The sequence below is a fragment of the Camelus ferus genome, chromosome 1 (genome assembly GCF_009834535.1).
Source record: "Camelus ferus isolate YT-003-E chromosome 1, BCGSAC_Cfer_1.0, whole genome shotgun sequence".
NCBI lineage: Eukaryota > Metazoa > Chordata > Mammalia > Artiodactyla > Camelidae > Camelus > Camelus ferus.
This window is the reverse complement of record NC_045696.1, coordinates 3,168,355-3,184,909: the sequence shown is the minus strand read 5'-3', so window position 1 is coordinate 3,184,909 and position 16,555 is coordinate 3,168,355. Positions and strand designations below refer to the sequence as shown.

At 53.6% G+C, this 16,555-nt stretch overlaps 1 protein-coding gene across 5 annotated transcripts in view; it reads left to right on the top strand.

The window, feature by feature from the left end:
- The first annotated feature begins 615 nt into the window (after nucleotides 1-615).
- Nucleotides 616-16,555, top strand: part of UBASH3A (ubiquitin associated and SH3 domain containing A) — a 40,012-nt gene continuing 24,072 nt past the window's right edge. For all 5 annotated transcript variants that reach the window (XR_004312579.1, XR_004312599.1, XR_004312587.1 and 2 more), the window contains exons 1-6: nucleotides 616-740; nucleotides 2,662-2,715; nucleotides 5,119-5,305; nucleotides 8,169-8,367; nucleotides 11,556-11,725; nucleotides 12,526-12,734. Coding sequence is in view for 2 of the 5 variants with exons in the window: in XM_014553298.2 (XP_014408784.1) it covers nucleotides 628-740; nucleotides 2,662-2,715; nucleotides 5,119-5,305; nucleotides 8,169-8,367; nucleotides 11,556-11,725; nucleotides 12,526-12,734 (932 nt within the window). In the remaining 3 variants the exon portion in view is untranslated. The remainder of the gene's footprint in view (nucleotides 741-2,661; nucleotides 2,716-5,118; nucleotides 5,306-8,168; nucleotides 8,368-11,555; nucleotides 11,726-12,525; nucleotides 12,735-16,555) is intronic.

Genomic DNA, 16,555 nt, shown 5'->3' with positions numbered 1-16,555 from the left:
GGGGCAAAATCCCCCTACTTGAGGACCTGTTTTATTCTGGTTCCGGAGGGATTAGGTGTGTGTGCTCACTTTACGAGAATGAATCGAGCCCCAAACATAGGATTTGTCAGCTTTTCTGAATGCATATTAAACTTTAAAAGTTTAAAAACTTTTTAAAAAGTCAATGAATAATTAAAAGAGCCAAAAATTTTAGAGTTAGCAGAGACAATAGACACACTGTGATTTAATGTCTTGTGCAGGAAAGGAGACTAGGACCTAGGTGGCTCGGGGTTCTGAGGCCGGTGGGACCCAGCGGAGAACCCCGCCTGGGCTTCCACTCCCCTGCCCTGCCCCCTCCGTCTGAGCCAGACCTGGCATCTCAAGTCCGTGCAAAGGCCAACCCCATGCAGGCCCTGCAGGGACTCAGCTGGGCCTCTGGACCCCAAGCCCCACTGTGGAAGCGGCGTTGGTGGACCCGACACCTGCGCTCTGCAGAGAGAATTCTGAAAGCCAGAATCTCATGCAAACAGGATATTAGCTTTTGTCAGAAAGATCAAAAAGGGCTTGAGGTTTTTCTTCTCAGCCTCAGCCTCTCCTGCCTCCCCCTCTCCGGCTTTATCTGCTCTGTTCAGTCTGAAGCAGGAAGAGATGGCCGCAGGGGAGACTCAGCTCTACGCGAAGGTTTTCAACAAGCTCAGGGGCCGCAGCGTCCCCTCGCTCCTGGAGCCCCTCCTGGGGATGGGCTTCCCGGCGCACACCGCGTGAGTACCACTCCCTGGGCTCGTGCCTGGGGCCCAGAGCCCACCCTTCTGTGGCCGCAGAACTGCAGGGGCTCAGAGCACGTACTTCCTGTGGAAGGGGTGAACCATGCGGGCTAGAGACTATCTCAAAATAGGGTCTTTTCTGCTTTCATAAACGACACCATCTTTGCCTTTTAACGACAAACTCTGCTGGCTGGTGATGGGTGGGGGACCCTGAAATTTGTGAAAATTGGAACTAGGGTTTGGAGGAGCTTGGGGCCTGGCTGTACCCTCTCTGCGGGCAGCCCAGTGAATCTGAGACGGCGTTTCACTCTAATTTGAAAGCCCCAAAGTCGGGGGGTCTCTGTTGTTGAGACCCGTTGAAATAAACAAGACTGCGTTTCTAAATGTGCAGGGAAACTGTCCGTCCTCAGGGGGATCTCTTAATATCTGGTCATGAAGGGAGATGGTCACGGAACTCCCCCAGCAGGGCTGGCGCGATCCTGCTCACCCAAGGAGAAGGGCCACGCGGACTGCAGTCTCAGGAGTACCCCCTCGGAGAGGCGGGTACCACAGAACAAGGAGGCCAACATCGGGGTGCGGCTTCCACGGGGAACCAGGTTCTTAGACCTGCCCTTTCCACTTGCTTATTTGCAAGGGAGGTGCATCTGAAGTCCCTTGGTAACGTGGATTTGGGTGGGGGCAAACTTTCCTTCAATGGATAACAAACCTGTGACCCAACTGGATGGAATGACTGGACCGCTTTCCTCCCCAACCCGTCGGGACCTCGTCATCGCACGTATCGTGGTAAATGCGGGTCTGTGCGATGGCAGCAGAACCAAGCGTGTGCCGGGTGCCTGCCGGGTGCCTGCCGGGTGCCGACACCACCCATCAGAGGCAGACGGGGCCGGAGGCCAGGGAGGGCGGGTGGTGGGAGGGCAGGGCAGGCACCCCTCTCCCAAGGACTGGAAAGCCTTAGGGACGTGACCAAAGCTACCGCTGGAAGCAGACTCAAAATTCCTTCCGCTGTAAGCGTTAGCCATGTGTCAGAGGTGGAGGAGCGTGTCTTTAACGTCTTCCTGAGGCTGAAGCCCGGGGTAGGGCCCCTGCTGACCACTCAGGAAGCCTCACCCCGGGGCCTGTACCCTCCAAACCAGCGTCCCCGGGCACCATGCCTCCTTGACACCCCGGCTACCTCCAGGCTGAGTTCCTGGATGGATTCCCTTCGCCACACTGCATTCTGTCTGGTGTGGTCCCCTTCAGGTAAACTCAGTGCAGCATACTTACACGCCAGTTTCAACAATGAGTAAGACACGGTTACTCCCAGGGAACTCGCAGGCAGGCAGGCGGACACAAGTCCAATGAGATGAGGGGCCAGTGACCACACGTGCAGTGGGGAAACGCAGGAGGGCCGCACATCCACCCTGCTTGGGTGGTCCGGGGAAGGCTTCCTGGAAGAGGAAGACTTCTGAGAGGAGCCTGGAAGGCCCAGTGTCGTTCCTCTCAGGGCAGGTCGGCACCGCGCTGCGTCTTGGCAAGGAGGCAGGAGTGAGAGCCAGGGACGTGACTCTGCATAACCAACTGGAGGGTCCGAGAGTGGGAGCATCTGGCTGGGGAGCAGGGTGCATGGGGTAGGGCTGGGGAGGCCGGATTCTGGCATGGCTGCCCCTCAGGCATGAGTCCTTGGACTTCTGGCCAGGGACAGGGGGTGGGAGCCAGGGAAGGAAAATGATGGGGGAAGATGTAAGCTGTCTGCATTTCCAAAACCACAGTGATGCCACGAGGGCAGAGGCCTGCATCCCCCACTGAGACCTCGCCATTTAGCCCTGGATGGGGGACCCCTGAAGGTCCCGGGAGTAGCAGGGACACCCCTGCCTCTCTGACCTTTTCTAAGGAGTAGAAGGCGGGTTCTGAGACCTCCCTGTCTCCCGATTCCCTACAGGCTAAAGGCATTGGCAGCTACTGGAAGGAAGACTGTGGAGGAGGCCTCAGACTGGTGAGTGGGGTGCCCACAGGGGCCGGGAGGGCTCCGCAGGGGGGACACTGCTCACTCTGGGCGGGCGGTGGCACCTCCATGCTACCCACCCAGCGCCCAGGGAGAGGCGCAAAGAGCCCGCATTTAAAATGGAAAACAGAAGAGAGAGAACTTTGAACAAAGCTTTCTTCCCTTAAAAGTCTGATTTAACCCAGGCATGATTGTCAATGAAGAAAAATATTCATGTGATTTGTTGAATAAATTGGGAAGTGCCATTTTTGCTGATAGGAAAAGGAGGTTGCTGCCTCAGATGGGGCGAGAGCTTGTGGGTGGCCATGAACGCCCCCTGAGACTTAAGGGCACCAGGTTCTTGGAGGCGGGGGCGCTGGTTCCGGAGGCTCCACCCTCCCAGCTCGGCTGCCGCCCACGGCTCCGGTTTTCTGCACTGGGAATCAAAGGGGGCACCCCATCTCTAAGACCCAGTCCTGCCTGCGTGTGCCATGATGCTGTCGTCCTGCCCTTTGGCGGGAAGTCCCCTGCGTTCTGCCCCGGAATAGCTGTAGTGAAAACCAAGCAAAAAACCCAGGTCCCATCAGGCTGGGGTGCCCCCCCCCCCCAGAGCAGGGTGGCAAATACCCACACTGGGTCTCTGAGCGTCCAGCATGTCCTCGAAAAGCTTAGGCCAAGGGCAAAAAGGCACCCCCTGTGCAGAGAAACACCCAGGACCCTCTGGGCTAGAGTAACTCTGAAGTCAGTTACCACATTTGAATTAAAAATCAAACCCCCTGCTGTACGAGTGCTGGTTGGTTCCTGCCAGTGACGACTCAGTGGAAAAGGCCAGCAGACCCACCAGGAACAGGGAGGCGTGGGGCCCCTGGACTCTGCAAGAGTGGCCCCAACCTCACTCCTAACAGGGAGGTGCAAATTAGGGTGCTGGGAGCAACAAAAGGCAGCTTTAAGCATTGGTGGGGATGAGGAGAATGTGGTCTCAGTTTCCAGGTTGCAGTCTAGGGTGACTCTCAACCCCGAAAATGTGTGTAGCCACAGCCTACCAGTTCATGCCTGAGTATATTCCGTGGCGAAACACAAGGGGCCTAAAGAGACACGCACAAAGGTCTTGACTACAGTGCTATGACATTGCAAAAAAAAGGGAACCAATGTACACGCCCATCAATGGCCTGGATGGACAGAATATCACTCATGCAGACAGTGGAACGTGTTACAGCCCTTAGACGGTTCGTGCTGACACACTTAACTAGATGGCTGTGTATACGCTGCGAAAATGTCTTAAGTAAAAAATGCAAGTTGCAGAATAATTTGAAGAACTGCTTCTGATTTATATAAAACACACACAAGTGCTATGTATGGATTCGTTACCTACATGTCTAGTAGAAAGCAAAGCGGATTATGAACTGAGTTGCCGCTAGACAAGTGAGCCAGGGAAGGCAGCCAGGATGAAGGGGACACAGCTTCCTCCGCTGGCATTTTTGTATTATTATTATGAGAAGGTATCTGTGCACGTCGAATGTTTTCTCAAGTGGTTGTATACCGATTCCTAAATTTCATATCATGTCACAAGCACTTCTTGGAGGTATCAGAAACTATTCAAATCCATAATTTCTAACAAGTACCTGATGTATAAATTTACCATTATTTATCTAGTTTTTCCTTCTTTCCCATTAAAAATCACTGTACAGTAAATGTCTACGCAGGCCATTGTATTAATCGCCTTTGCTTTTTCCTTTGGACCCATGTCTGGAAGTGGAGTTATTAGTGCAGAAGGAAGAGGAGTTTAAAGGCTCTGACACACGTGGGCAAGTGGCTTCATATAAAGGCTGCAGAGATTCATCCTCAAGTCTCAGCACCTTTGACACGACTGAGCGTAACTTTTATCCCCTGAAAGACATTCTGTTCACTTGACAAATAAGAAAAGTGGTGTCTCATGCCTGTCTCCATTTCTTTCTTTTTATTGGTGAGCATGAACTTGAATTTGGGGCTGTCCATCATTTTTCCTAGTACTTAAAATAACTTTCCAAATTGACAGAAAATACAGGTCTTTGTGGCTTTGATTTTTATACTTAATTTGAAGTTTGGGATAAAATTAAAATGTCCGTCTTTCCCATATAATTTTCAACCCTAAGGAGATGCCTGGCCCCCAAAGATCATTAGAAAACCAGGTTCTGAGCGTTACTGTCACCTGTCTCTCCTCTCGGTCTTCGGGCCTGGGAATCAGACCAGCTGGCGCTGAGACCGGCCGGACGCCGACCTGCTCCGCGGTCGCACCGCGCCCCGGGCTTGCTGAGCCTCGCCGGGCGTGCAGCTCGGTGCTCTGCGCGGCCTGTCAGTCTGAGATGCGGTCCCGCTCCATCCTCCCCGGGGAAAGACTCTTCACAACAGGTGAACATGTCCCATCCTCTGTTGCAGGCTGCACTCCCACTGCAATGACCCTTCTCTCAACGACCCCATTCCCCAGGAATACGCCCTTTTCCTCTGCCCCACGGGGTCCCTGCTGGAAAAACTCCAGGAGTTCTGGAGAGAGAGCAAGAGGCAGTGTGCGAAGAACAGAGCTCACGAGGTCTTCCCTCACATAACGCTCTGTGACTTCTTCACGGTGAGTCCGCCCAATGCGCCTTTAACGCTCATTAACATGGCGACAGCTGAAGTCATTTTCTGCGATAACTGGGCAGTGATGGGACAAAACTGAGGGCAGCCACAGGATTTTCTTTCAAGGAATGATCTGCAGTGGTGGTGTTAGCTGGCCTCTTTGGGTGAGATAGCCTTTACTTTCCTCCTCATCTTTGTCAGGTCAACTCCTATTCATTCTTCAGAACCCAACTCATTTATCCCCTCCCTTTTTTAAGTATTCCTCAGCTCTCTAGGCGGAAAAGGGTGCTGCCTTTTGTGCTCCCACCAGCTTCTCATTTCTATCGCTGATGGCACTTTCCCTGTTGTATGGCAACGTGTCTGGTGCAGCTCTGTATCCCTCACTAGACTGAAATCCTCAAGGAAAGGAGGATGCCTCACTCACTGTGGGACCCGCTGAGACTAGCACAGTGCCTCAAACAGAGTGGGTGCTTCACAAGTGTGTGATGGATCAATTGGAGAATGGGAGATTATTGGCCAGTCATAGAGGCAGAACTTCTCCCTGCCTTGGGGACCAGCCCTCTGCTCATAAAATAGTCAGATGGGCAGCTCCATAGGCATTCTGGGAAGGTGAGGAGGACCTGGGATGCTCAAAAGACAAGAGGAAAGGTGCGAAGCAGGGAAGGAGGGACACCACCTCCTCTGTGGCTCTGGACCAGGGAAGCCTGGAGACCTCCCTGGCCCCGCCCCGGCTCTGCTGCCAGCAAGCTCTAAGTGTCCCACCGGGGCCAGGGAGCCCTCCATTCCAGGCTCCTGTGCGCTGCATGGAAAGGAGGACGCAGACCTCGAGGGAAGGTTTCCAGAAGATGCACAGGAGAAGCGGCACCTTCCCGAGCCCCTGCCAATAATCCTCATTTGCTGGGCTGGTGGCATTTGTGACATTCGGGCTCCTTTCTGGCTGTCCTTGGAGTTCATCAGGGAAAGAAGAGGCAGCCGGGCTGCGGTAAACATGACCTTAGAAATGGACATGCTTGGCCGTGGGGGAGAGAGCGCTGGCCTGGGCTTCCATCTCCTTCAACCATCTCTACACTGCGGTGTGTACACGCCTGCACATGCACACACATGTGCGCACACACACACACATACGCATACACACAAACCATGTCACGCACAGATGCACACACAGACCCACACACACAAACCATGTCACGCACAGATGCACACACAGACACACACACACATATACTGTAAATGAAAAATATTTCGGCCATCAAGTCATCAGCCTCTACCACCACCCTCAACAGTAAGTGGAGGGAACTCAGGATGCAGACAAGCAGGCAGCCTGGCCTCTGCTTCCACCCCCAGCAGAGCCCCCTGAGGGGGCTCAGGATGTGGACGAAGAGGATGCTGCCCTAGACAGCAAAGGTGCAGATCAGAGGAGTGACTTCAATGAGCCCAGCCCTTTGCACCTTCCCACACACAGAAAATCGCTAAATTCCTTAACTTGAGATGTCTGATTTTCTTTAATTAACAGTCATCTTTCGATTTTCTGACTACCTGGTCTTTGTTGCGAAAACTCATATGCATCCTGGCTTCTACCTTGCCTCTTTGGAGCCGTCTCTTAGGGCGATCTGAGAGGCCGTGTCCCGGGCTCAGGTCCTTGGAAAGTCGCTGAATAAAACATAATGCTCAGCTCTTAGGCTGTGACTTTTATTTCAGTCGGCAATATATACAGACACACACAATGTCACACACAGATACACAGAAACAGACCGTGTCACACAGACACAGACAGACACACACACACACATACACACATACACACACCTCCCTTCTGCTGAGCCTCCTGGTCTCCCCACCCCTGCCCCACCCTGCCTTGGTGGCCGAGAGCCCCTTTCCAGCAGAAGCGTGTAACAGGGTCTCTCTCTGCCTTTGACTTGAGAACGTGCGGCCCCCAGGTGGTGGCGTCCACTGCAGCTCTGTTTATAACATGGCTCTGAGCGTCCAGATCAATGTCTGAGACCGAGAAACACCACGTGGCCAGCTGTTCCCCCACGTGCAGTGGTGCCCACTGCTTTCCAGGCCCGCGAGGGCTGCAAAGACAGAGCCCACGGGGTTTTGTGAGTTTAGTGAGCCCCCAGTTCGGAGGGGGGAGAAAGTGTCCATTAAAAGCGACAATAAGGTTTATCCCTCAGAGACTAAGGAGTGCGTGGGAAATTCAGAAGAAGCCCGTGGCTGGGGAGAGCAGGGACCGGCCAGCCTCCCATGGGGGTCGCCATGTCCAGGTCCTACGGGGGTCCCACGTGGCCTCACAGAGTCTTCCGTGTGGAGGAAGGGCTTCAAGTTGAGGTGGCGGCTTGGGCAGCGCTGAGCCCAGGAGCCAGGAGGCGCTCGGTCTGGCTGGAAGGCGGGTGATAAGTGACAGGCGGGGGGTGACGAGGAGCTTGGACCTTGGAGGACACGCTGTCAGGGACAAGGATGGCTCAGTCACTGACTGAGAGCGTGGTCCGCTGCTGGCTACGACTCTCCTCGGTGGGGTAGGTTCTGAGCAGGGCACCTGGGGCCGCCTCAAGGCCGACGCTGTGGGCCCGGGAGAGGAGGGGGCTCCAGAAGCGATGCAGGGTTGCGTCACCGCGAGGTGGAGTGAGTGAGGGGCGGAGTTAGACGGACAGGGGACTTCCCGCCTGGGCACTTAAAGGGTATTCCATCCCCAAAAGAACTTTACCTGAATTGTCTAAGAAACTGGGAACCAGCTGTAGAGCAAATCCATAGCCCCGAACGCCAGGACCAGTTGCATTATGTTATAGTGTCACAAGCACAAAAGAGCCTCCCGTGTCGGGTGACTTTTATTCATTACGGTAACAGGTGACCGTCCTGTCTCTGTCCCTCAGTGCGAAGACCAGAAGGTGGAGTGTCTGTACGAGGCACTGAAGCGAGCCGGGGACCGGGTCCTGGGGACCTTCCCCGCGGCTGTGCCCCTGGTTCTCCACTCCTCCATCAGCTACCTGGGCTTCTTCGTGAGCGACGGCCCTGCAGACATCATCCGGGAATTTGCCGTGATGTTCGCCTCGGAAGCCTCGTCCTTGGCAGGTAGGCAGGGCCCGGTGCCGAGGAAGGGACCCCTTTTGTGCCTGGGGCTGAGCTCCCGCACTCGGATGCGATAGGCGGACCACAAGTGCAGGCTGTTCTCCGATGTCAGCCAGCTGGAGGCCTGGCTGGCCTGGTCTCCGGGGCAGGGGGTGCACATGCCCTCACCGGGCCACTTCCGCCCCCACCTGCTCTTTCCCACCGGCAACCGGGACACAGCCTTAACCTAAAGCTGAACAATTAGTCAGAGCCTCCCTACTGGGCTGGGATGTCCTTCAAAACCGTGAGCGAACAGAGACTCAGAACCAGCAGAAGGCTGTCCTCTAAGTGGGAGCAGCCTCGTCTGCAGGGATGTGGTTTTTTCAAAACACTCAGTCATAGTCCAGCCACCTGGGAGATTGTCCCAGGAGGGGACGTTATGTGGCTCCGAGGAGACGGGGGAGTGTCGGCTGGTGTGCACACTGGGGGTTGGGGAACCCCCAGCCTTATGTGTCTCCCCCTCCCCAAGGTCTCTCTCCTCACAGGGCCAGCGCTGTGTGTAAACACAAGTCCTAGACGGTTCATTTTCATTTTTTAGGTATGAGCGTAGCCTTGCCTCCTTGGCCTCTTGGGGGAAAGATTATTTAGACTCACTTTGAGAATTAGCCGAATTCCCTTTTCTCCAACACCAGCCGGGGTCTGGAGACTGAGGTGCCAGCTGGGGTTTAGAGGGAACTCTGCCCCTGACCTCAGGCGCAAATTCTCCCTCATCTCCACTTAGGGATGTGCCCCTAATCACCTGCTCTAACCCCCGAGCCATTTTCTGCAGCCTGTTTGGGGAACTTCCTGGCACCCAGAGGTGCTTGGTCCTGCTGTGATTTGCTGAGTCTGAAACTCGAGGAGACCGCAGTACCCGGGGGAGGGGCCGTCCCTGCCCCCCGCAGACGTGTACGCACGTGTATCCCAGCCACGTGGCCATGTTCCTTGGCCCCAGGTTTCCATCTGGATGCTGGCTTGTTGGGTCTGGGGTCATATTTGCTAGATCATTATAAACATACCTGCGTCTTTGAGGACTGGTCTCCTTTCTGTAAACATGTGTCCAAAGGACAGCTCTTTAATCTCCTCGTCTCTAAATGGACAACGTGGCTCTTGTCCTGATGAAAAGTGTCAGCTACTGGCCTCCGAACAGGCACAGCACCCCGCTGACTCTTCGTGCCCCCCCCCCCGAATGGCTCTCAATGGTCCCATTTTAGAAAGGAGTGACCAGGGCTGTGAAGGATAAAGTGTTTGCCCAAGGTCACTGTCATGGGTTGAAAAGTGTCCCCTAAAATTCACGTCCTCCCAGAAGCTCAGAGAAGGACCTTATTTGGAAATAGGGTCTTTGTAGGTATAATTAATTGAGGTCACACTGGAGTAGGGCAGGCCCTAAACCCAACATCTGGGGTCCTTGTAAGATGAGGAGAAGATGCAGGGAGACACAGAGAGGCCATGTGACACTGGACGCAGGCACTGCAGGGGCGCAGCCACAAGCCAAGGAAGGCCAGGAGCCACCAGGAGCTGGAGGAGCAAGGGAGGACCTTCCCCAGAGCCTGCAGAGGGGGCTGGCCAGCCGCCACCTTGGCTTTGGACTTCTGGCCTCCGAATTCTGAAAAGAAATGTCTGTTGTCCTAAGCCACCCAGTGTGTGGCAGTCTGTGACAACAGCTCAAGAAACCAACAGAGTCCCCTAACCAGTGGGGGCCGGATCTGGCACTGGCTTTTGTGCTGGCCGGCCCTGCTTCCTGGGGGGGCCGGCTCTGACCTCCTGCCCCTCACCTGACCCTGGGCAGGCTCCGCCCGGCCCTTCCACAGCCTGTGCCCTGGGCCGACTCCGACCCGGTGGGTCCTCTCCAGCAAGTGTGTCCCTTGCCACCTCGGCGTCCCCAGGGCCACGCTCACTCAGACGCCGGTTCCTCCGTGATCTCTCTGATAAGGACCGGCGGGCCTTTCCCAGGCCACGCTGACTCACAGGGCACGGCCATCCTCCCCTGCTCGGCTGAAACACCCGAGAAAAGGAATTTCCCCGCCACCCACACACTCTCTTGCTTCAGGCTTCTCACCCCCGCAGCTCAGGGCGTGGAGACCTCACTGGTTTCCCCTTTGGTCACAAAGTCTCAGCTAGAGGGTGGAAGACAAGGGTGGGGCCAAGTCTGGGCTCCCGGAAGCGCTTGCATCTCCTTTGACTTTTTTAGGGGGTGCGGTGGGGAGGAGGGCAGAGCCTGCGTGTGGCTAAGGGTGGCCCATGGGAAAGGGGGCAGATAACTAATGCTACCTGAGTCTCCTGAGGACCTGACAGTTAGGAGACCGGTTTCCCACGACAGCCCTGCGGGCCGCCGTCCTCACCTCAAGTCATTGCCGTGGAAACTGAAGCTGAGTCAGACCAGGATGCTCCCAAGGTCACCTGCCAGACGGGGCAGGATGGGTCTACAGCCAGGTCTGTCTGACTCCAAAGTCTGTGCCCTTCCTCTGATCACCGCCACCCTGGAACATAGCGGCCTGGCAGCCTGGCTGATGTTAGATCCTGGCTGCTTCGGGGTGCCGCCGCCCACTGACCTGAGAGCCCTGGGAGGAGGGCCACGAGGGCTGGGGCCACGAGGACAGAGGTCACTCAAAAAGGCCAGGGCCCGGCCGCTCCAAGGGCACCCGCCTCACCAGAGCGGCCGCTGTTAGAGGGGCTGCCGTGCTTGCCGGAGGCGCATTGCCCGGGGCCTTTTCTTCCAAAGACTCTGCAAATGAACAGAAAGCCGACGACCCGGAGCCTGCCCGAGCCACCCACCCCGGCCACTGAGCAACTGTGTATCCCAGGGGATGCAGATTTTAATCATTTGGGCAACTAGCTTGCAAACTGGTAGGCCACAGACCATCCCCCCGCCCCAAAAAGAACCCTGTATCTCCACACCCGCCGCTTTCCCACTTCCTCGTACAATCTGCAGGCGTCCAGTCATCTCCTTACTAATGAGGTGACCTCTGTGCCACGACGCCATCGGGGCCGAGTGTCTGCCTTGCGGAGGAAGCCCCGCCCGGTGCAGGGGGGTGGGGCAGAGGCTCCACGTATAAGGGCGTTTTCACCGCCAACCTGGGCACGTAGCTGCCCTGGGACAGGGAGCCCCCGGGCGTGCGGTGCTGACGGTTTGGGTACAGGTGCCCAGCGCCCCCATTTGCCTGATTTCACAGACTGCACCGTGAAGCCTTGCACCAAGCAGCTGCATCTGACCCTGGCCCACAAGTTCTACCCCCACCACCAGAGGACGCTGGAGCAGCTGGCCAGAGCCATCCCCCTGGGCCACAGCTGCCAGTGGACCGCCGCACTCTACTCCCGGGACATGCGCTTCGTACACTACCAGGTGAGCAAACCCGGGCCTGGGGGCCCGGCCAGGGACGCCCCAGCCAGGCTGTCGGGCTGGGTCCCCCCACAGGAACAGGTGCATGGCTCCCCTTCTGGCAGAGCACTGGCCCCAGGGCCCTTGGCTGGAGGAACTTTAGAAGCAGGAATAACTTCTACTCTTTTTCCAAAATCACTTTGTTGTCTGCATTTTGAAATCAACATTCTTTTGTAAGTGAGTTGCAAACACATAGAAATTTGGGGGAAAAATGGAAAAATTTCTGGTATTAGAAATGCACCATTATAATTAAAGAGGAAATAAAAAATGCACCATTGCAAAGGCTTATAATGGAATACACTGGGTTGCTTATTAACTATTTAATGACTTGAGTGAAGTCGCATTCCAGGACTTCCTCCCCATGGAGCTGGTTGGTTTAGACAGGAAGCTTGTCCTCCTTTCAGACCCATGGAATAAGCATGACCGAATCCACCACGTTCCTTGGTGTGGGAGATGCTGCAAATCACCTCACTCCAAGGAGGGTGGATGTGAGCATCTCGTTACACTTTGAGAATTTTCATATAAGAAACACGTAAATAGAGATAATAGTAAGACGGATAGGGACAGATACCAAAATTCACTTCTAAATGCACCCACAGAAGCCTATGCATCCTTTTGTTCTATCCTACTGTCATCAACAAAGGCTTGGATGCGTCTTAGAGACGCAGAAGCCATCAGGGGAGCCTGAGAGCAAAGACCCTCCCAATGCTCTTTCCCAGCACACGTCCTTGCTCGAGACATGAGGACACTTGCCTCCTTTCTAGACCCTGAGGGTCCTGTACCAGTACAACCCCCAGAACGTGGATGAGCTGATGCTGAGTCCCGGCGACCACGTCTTCGTGGACCCCACTCAGCAGGAGGAAGCCAGCGAGGGCTGGGTGATTGGGACCTCGCAGTGGACCGGCTGCCGGGGCTTCCTGCCCGAGAACTACACGGAGCGGGTCAGCGAGTGTGACACGTGGGTGAAGCACAGGTGAGTGTCGCTCCGCCACTCTCTGAGTTGGTGTCTGGGAGCTGTCTGCAAACAGTGGCCGCAGTGCCTGTGTGCTTCTGGACCTTTCCGCTGTTGGTAAAAGTTGCCTTCTCTATGTTGGCGGCGTTATCCCTGCAGGTGTATGGTAAACATCCTGGCTGATTCGTGGTTTTCTGCTGACAGCAATCAGCAAACATGAGCTACTCTACAAGAAGTTCCTGAGGTCATAAGCCCAAAAGGGCTACAAAATTCCACTGCCTTAGTACGAGCATAATAAATTATAGCCAGCAGCCCTGAGCTTGGCTTTTCTTGCCCTTCAGCCCAGTGTATAAGCGGTAACGTCCTAAGGGGCAGCGGCACTTTTCTAGTGCTCTGTGAGAAATGACCATGAACTTAACAGCTAGAACAACACACATTTCTTATCTCCTAGTTTCCCCAGTGGCGTTGGCGTAGTTGAGTCTTCCACTCGGGGTCTCCCAAGGCCGCAGTCAGGCTTTGGCTGGGGCTGGGGTCCTATGTGCGGCTGGGGGTCCTCTCCCCAGCTCACGTGGTTGTAGGCGGAATTCCTTTCCTTGAAGCTGTAAGAGTCCTGGTGGCTTGCTTCTTCGTGTTCAGCTGGAATTTCTTAATTTTAGCACTGCTAGCATCACTTGGGGAGCTGAGGCTTTTCAAAATCCTCAGGTGCTGGTTCATTTTTGCTGGATGGTTCTCCTCTCAACTTATCTCTCTCTTCACACGTTTTACTATAAGCAGCAAGAAGGAGCCAAACCCTCAGTGCTTGGCTTGGAAATGTCCTTATAGGAACTTCTTCACTTACAAGCTCTGCCTTCTATGGACAATGTCACTAAACTCTTTGCCACCACATAAGAGGGATCCCCTTCTGCGGTGTCCTACCAGTGTCTCACTCCGCCCCGCGTCCTCACCAGTGACACCTGGGACATCCACATTCTATTCACAGTCTGTCCGAGTCATTCAGACTTTCTTGACCGTGCTTCCCAAAATTCTCCCAGCCTCCCCCCGGCTCAGTCTCAAAGTGGCTCCCAAATTTCAAGTATTTTTCACAACAGCTCCCTACTCTTGAAACCAAATTTTGTATCAGCAAAGACTAACCAGAGGAGTTGAACCAGTAATTTTTATATTGTGTATTTATCTAATACATGTTTAAAGTATATTATTTTATTATTAATATATGCTAATATATTGATAATACAAATAATTTATATTTGTTATATTACTATAATATATACATATATCACATACCATCTAGATACATACACATACATGGACTTATCATAAGAAATCGCCTTGTGTGGTTGTTGGGGCTAAGCAAGCTCAGGCAAGAAGAAAGGGAAGGCAACCACAGCAGGCTGGACACCCATGGGTCAGTGGAACTTGTCACCTGTGTGTGACAACTGGGGAGGACCACCCAGGCAGATGGAGAACAGTTAACTGCAGACACAGCTGCTATTTGGAACCTCTGAGCTCAGGGAAGACCTAAGCCTGTTCTGTTTTTTTAAACCCCTTTATTGTGGTGTGGCTCCTGTACCGTAAACTCCACATATTTCAGATGTACAGTTTGATGGTTTTGATAGATGTCCACACCCCTGAAACCACCACCACAATCAAGATAGTGAACGTTTCCATCGCTCCCCAAGTGCTGCAATTTTCGAATTCCCAATTTATCCCTTCCCACCCTCTTCACCCCCGGTAACCATCAGTTTGTTCTCTGTGTCTGTGAGTCTGTTTCTGTTTTGTAGATAAGTTCATTTGTGTTCTTTTTTTAAGATTCCACATATAAGTGATATCATATGGCATTTTTCCTTCTCCTTCTGGCTGACTTCAAAACCTCAGCCTTTTTCAAAGTCCTTCCAACTGAAGAAGTGAGGCCCACCCAGGATAGTCTCCACTTTGATTAACTTAAGGTCACCTGATTAGAGACCTTAATTACATCTGAAAAACCTCTTTGCAGCAGCACCTGGATTTGCATTTCATTGTATAGCTGAGAAAAGTTGCGTGTATGCTTTTGACCGTGACCTAGTCTGCCTGTAGAAGAGATAATTAAATAAAAAATAAGCTAGTGAAATAAATTATGATATGGCCATACAGTAGAATACTTGAAGTTTTAAAAAATGATGATGAGGAAGTATTTTATGTGCTGTTAGTTTTTTAAAAATCCAAGATAAGTTGCAGAACAATGTGTGTAGGATAGCACTGCTTGTGGGGAAGGATGAAGTGAAATATGAGCATCTGTACACAGATGCACAATGTGTACTGATACGCGTGTTTATGCCTAAAAGTTCCCTGGAAGGGAGGACCTCTAGAAACTTCTAACCATGGCTCCCCACAGGGCTGAGGGTGGGGGACTGGACAACAAGACAGGGTGGGAGGGAGAATTTTCACTCTCTACCACTGTATAATTTAAAATTTTTTGAACCATAGAAATGCATTACTTATTCAAAATATAAATTGATCAATTTTAAGTTAAAAAAAAAAGAATATAAGAAAGTTGGGTCAAAGGGTAATAAAGGGAGAAAAGTCAGACAAACTCAGGGCCACACTTTGCACACACTATGCTCGCTGTGCGGCCCCAGCTCCGAGCTCTCCCCCACCCCAGGTGGAGGGGGACTCGCTTCCACAAAGTGATCACAGCTGACCGAGGTGCGGGTGTGGACCAGTTGTTCCATAAAAGCACAATTTTGCGGGTGTAGGCACGACCACGGGTCCAGAGGCCACGGCAAAGTCACAGGGACTACAGAGATAATCAGATCAGTCATCCTCCCTGAGAGAGAGCTGAGAATGCCCGGGCCCAGGGAGGTGGGGGGCTGGCGGCATCACTAGATGAAGGAAGCACTTGCTCCATTTTAGACCCAGCCCAGCCCGTCACCTGGTCTGACGAGCTGTTAAGGAGGAACAGGAGCGGAGGTGCTGGTCCCACCCTAAGTGGCCGCCTACTTCCACGGAGCATGGGCTCCCCTGTGGCCCCTGTCCCTCAGGACGAGAGAGCCTCCCTGTCACCAGACAACTGGCAAACTGGATGTCTCTAGAACCATGCAGCAAAGACTCTGTAGAAAATGAGCCTGTGGCTGTTATATTTCTCACCTCACAGTGAATCTGTCAGTCACCCTTCCCCAAAATAACCATTCCAGCCTTTAAGCAGGTCATATCTGGGGCTGTTCTTTCTAGAAACAAGCTTCCCCTCAGGAATTAATAAGTATTAACAAGAATTACAGCAAAAGGAGAGAAAACTAGGTACTGGGCTAGGCTGTGGGGCGTCTGACTGGCCGTGTTTGAGCAGCACTCCATCCTCACTGGAGCAGCAGTGAGACAGTGTGTCATGTGACTGTGGGCAGAAAGGCAGGGAACCACCCTGCTGTCAGACTCAGCTGTCCCAGCTAAGTCTTCTAAAGCTGCCAAAGTTGTACTTTATTAAACACTTAAAGCCTTTAAGATCAGAAATGGCCCTAGAATGTCTAGGCACATCACTGGTCTTTTGAGCACTGGGCAGTGTGGTCAGACGGCACTGTCCCAAGGCTACCTGCATGGCGGACAGACAGACCGCGGTTCAGACGCTGGACCAGTATCCCCGACAGTGTCAGCACAGGGTCCGCACTCGGCACAGGCAAGCCAGCAGGGAGAACGGCTGGCCTTCCACCCGGCACCCACCCCAACGTGGCGATGCGGCCTTGGGGCAAGAGCTCGGGAGTCCGGATTCACAGGACAACAAAATGAGCCGGCAGTCTTTGCTCCTTACCTTGAAGAGAAGGCTCAGAGGTGACCAGAGGGACAGTGGTGGAGGAGAGTATTCAGGAATCACAGCAGTT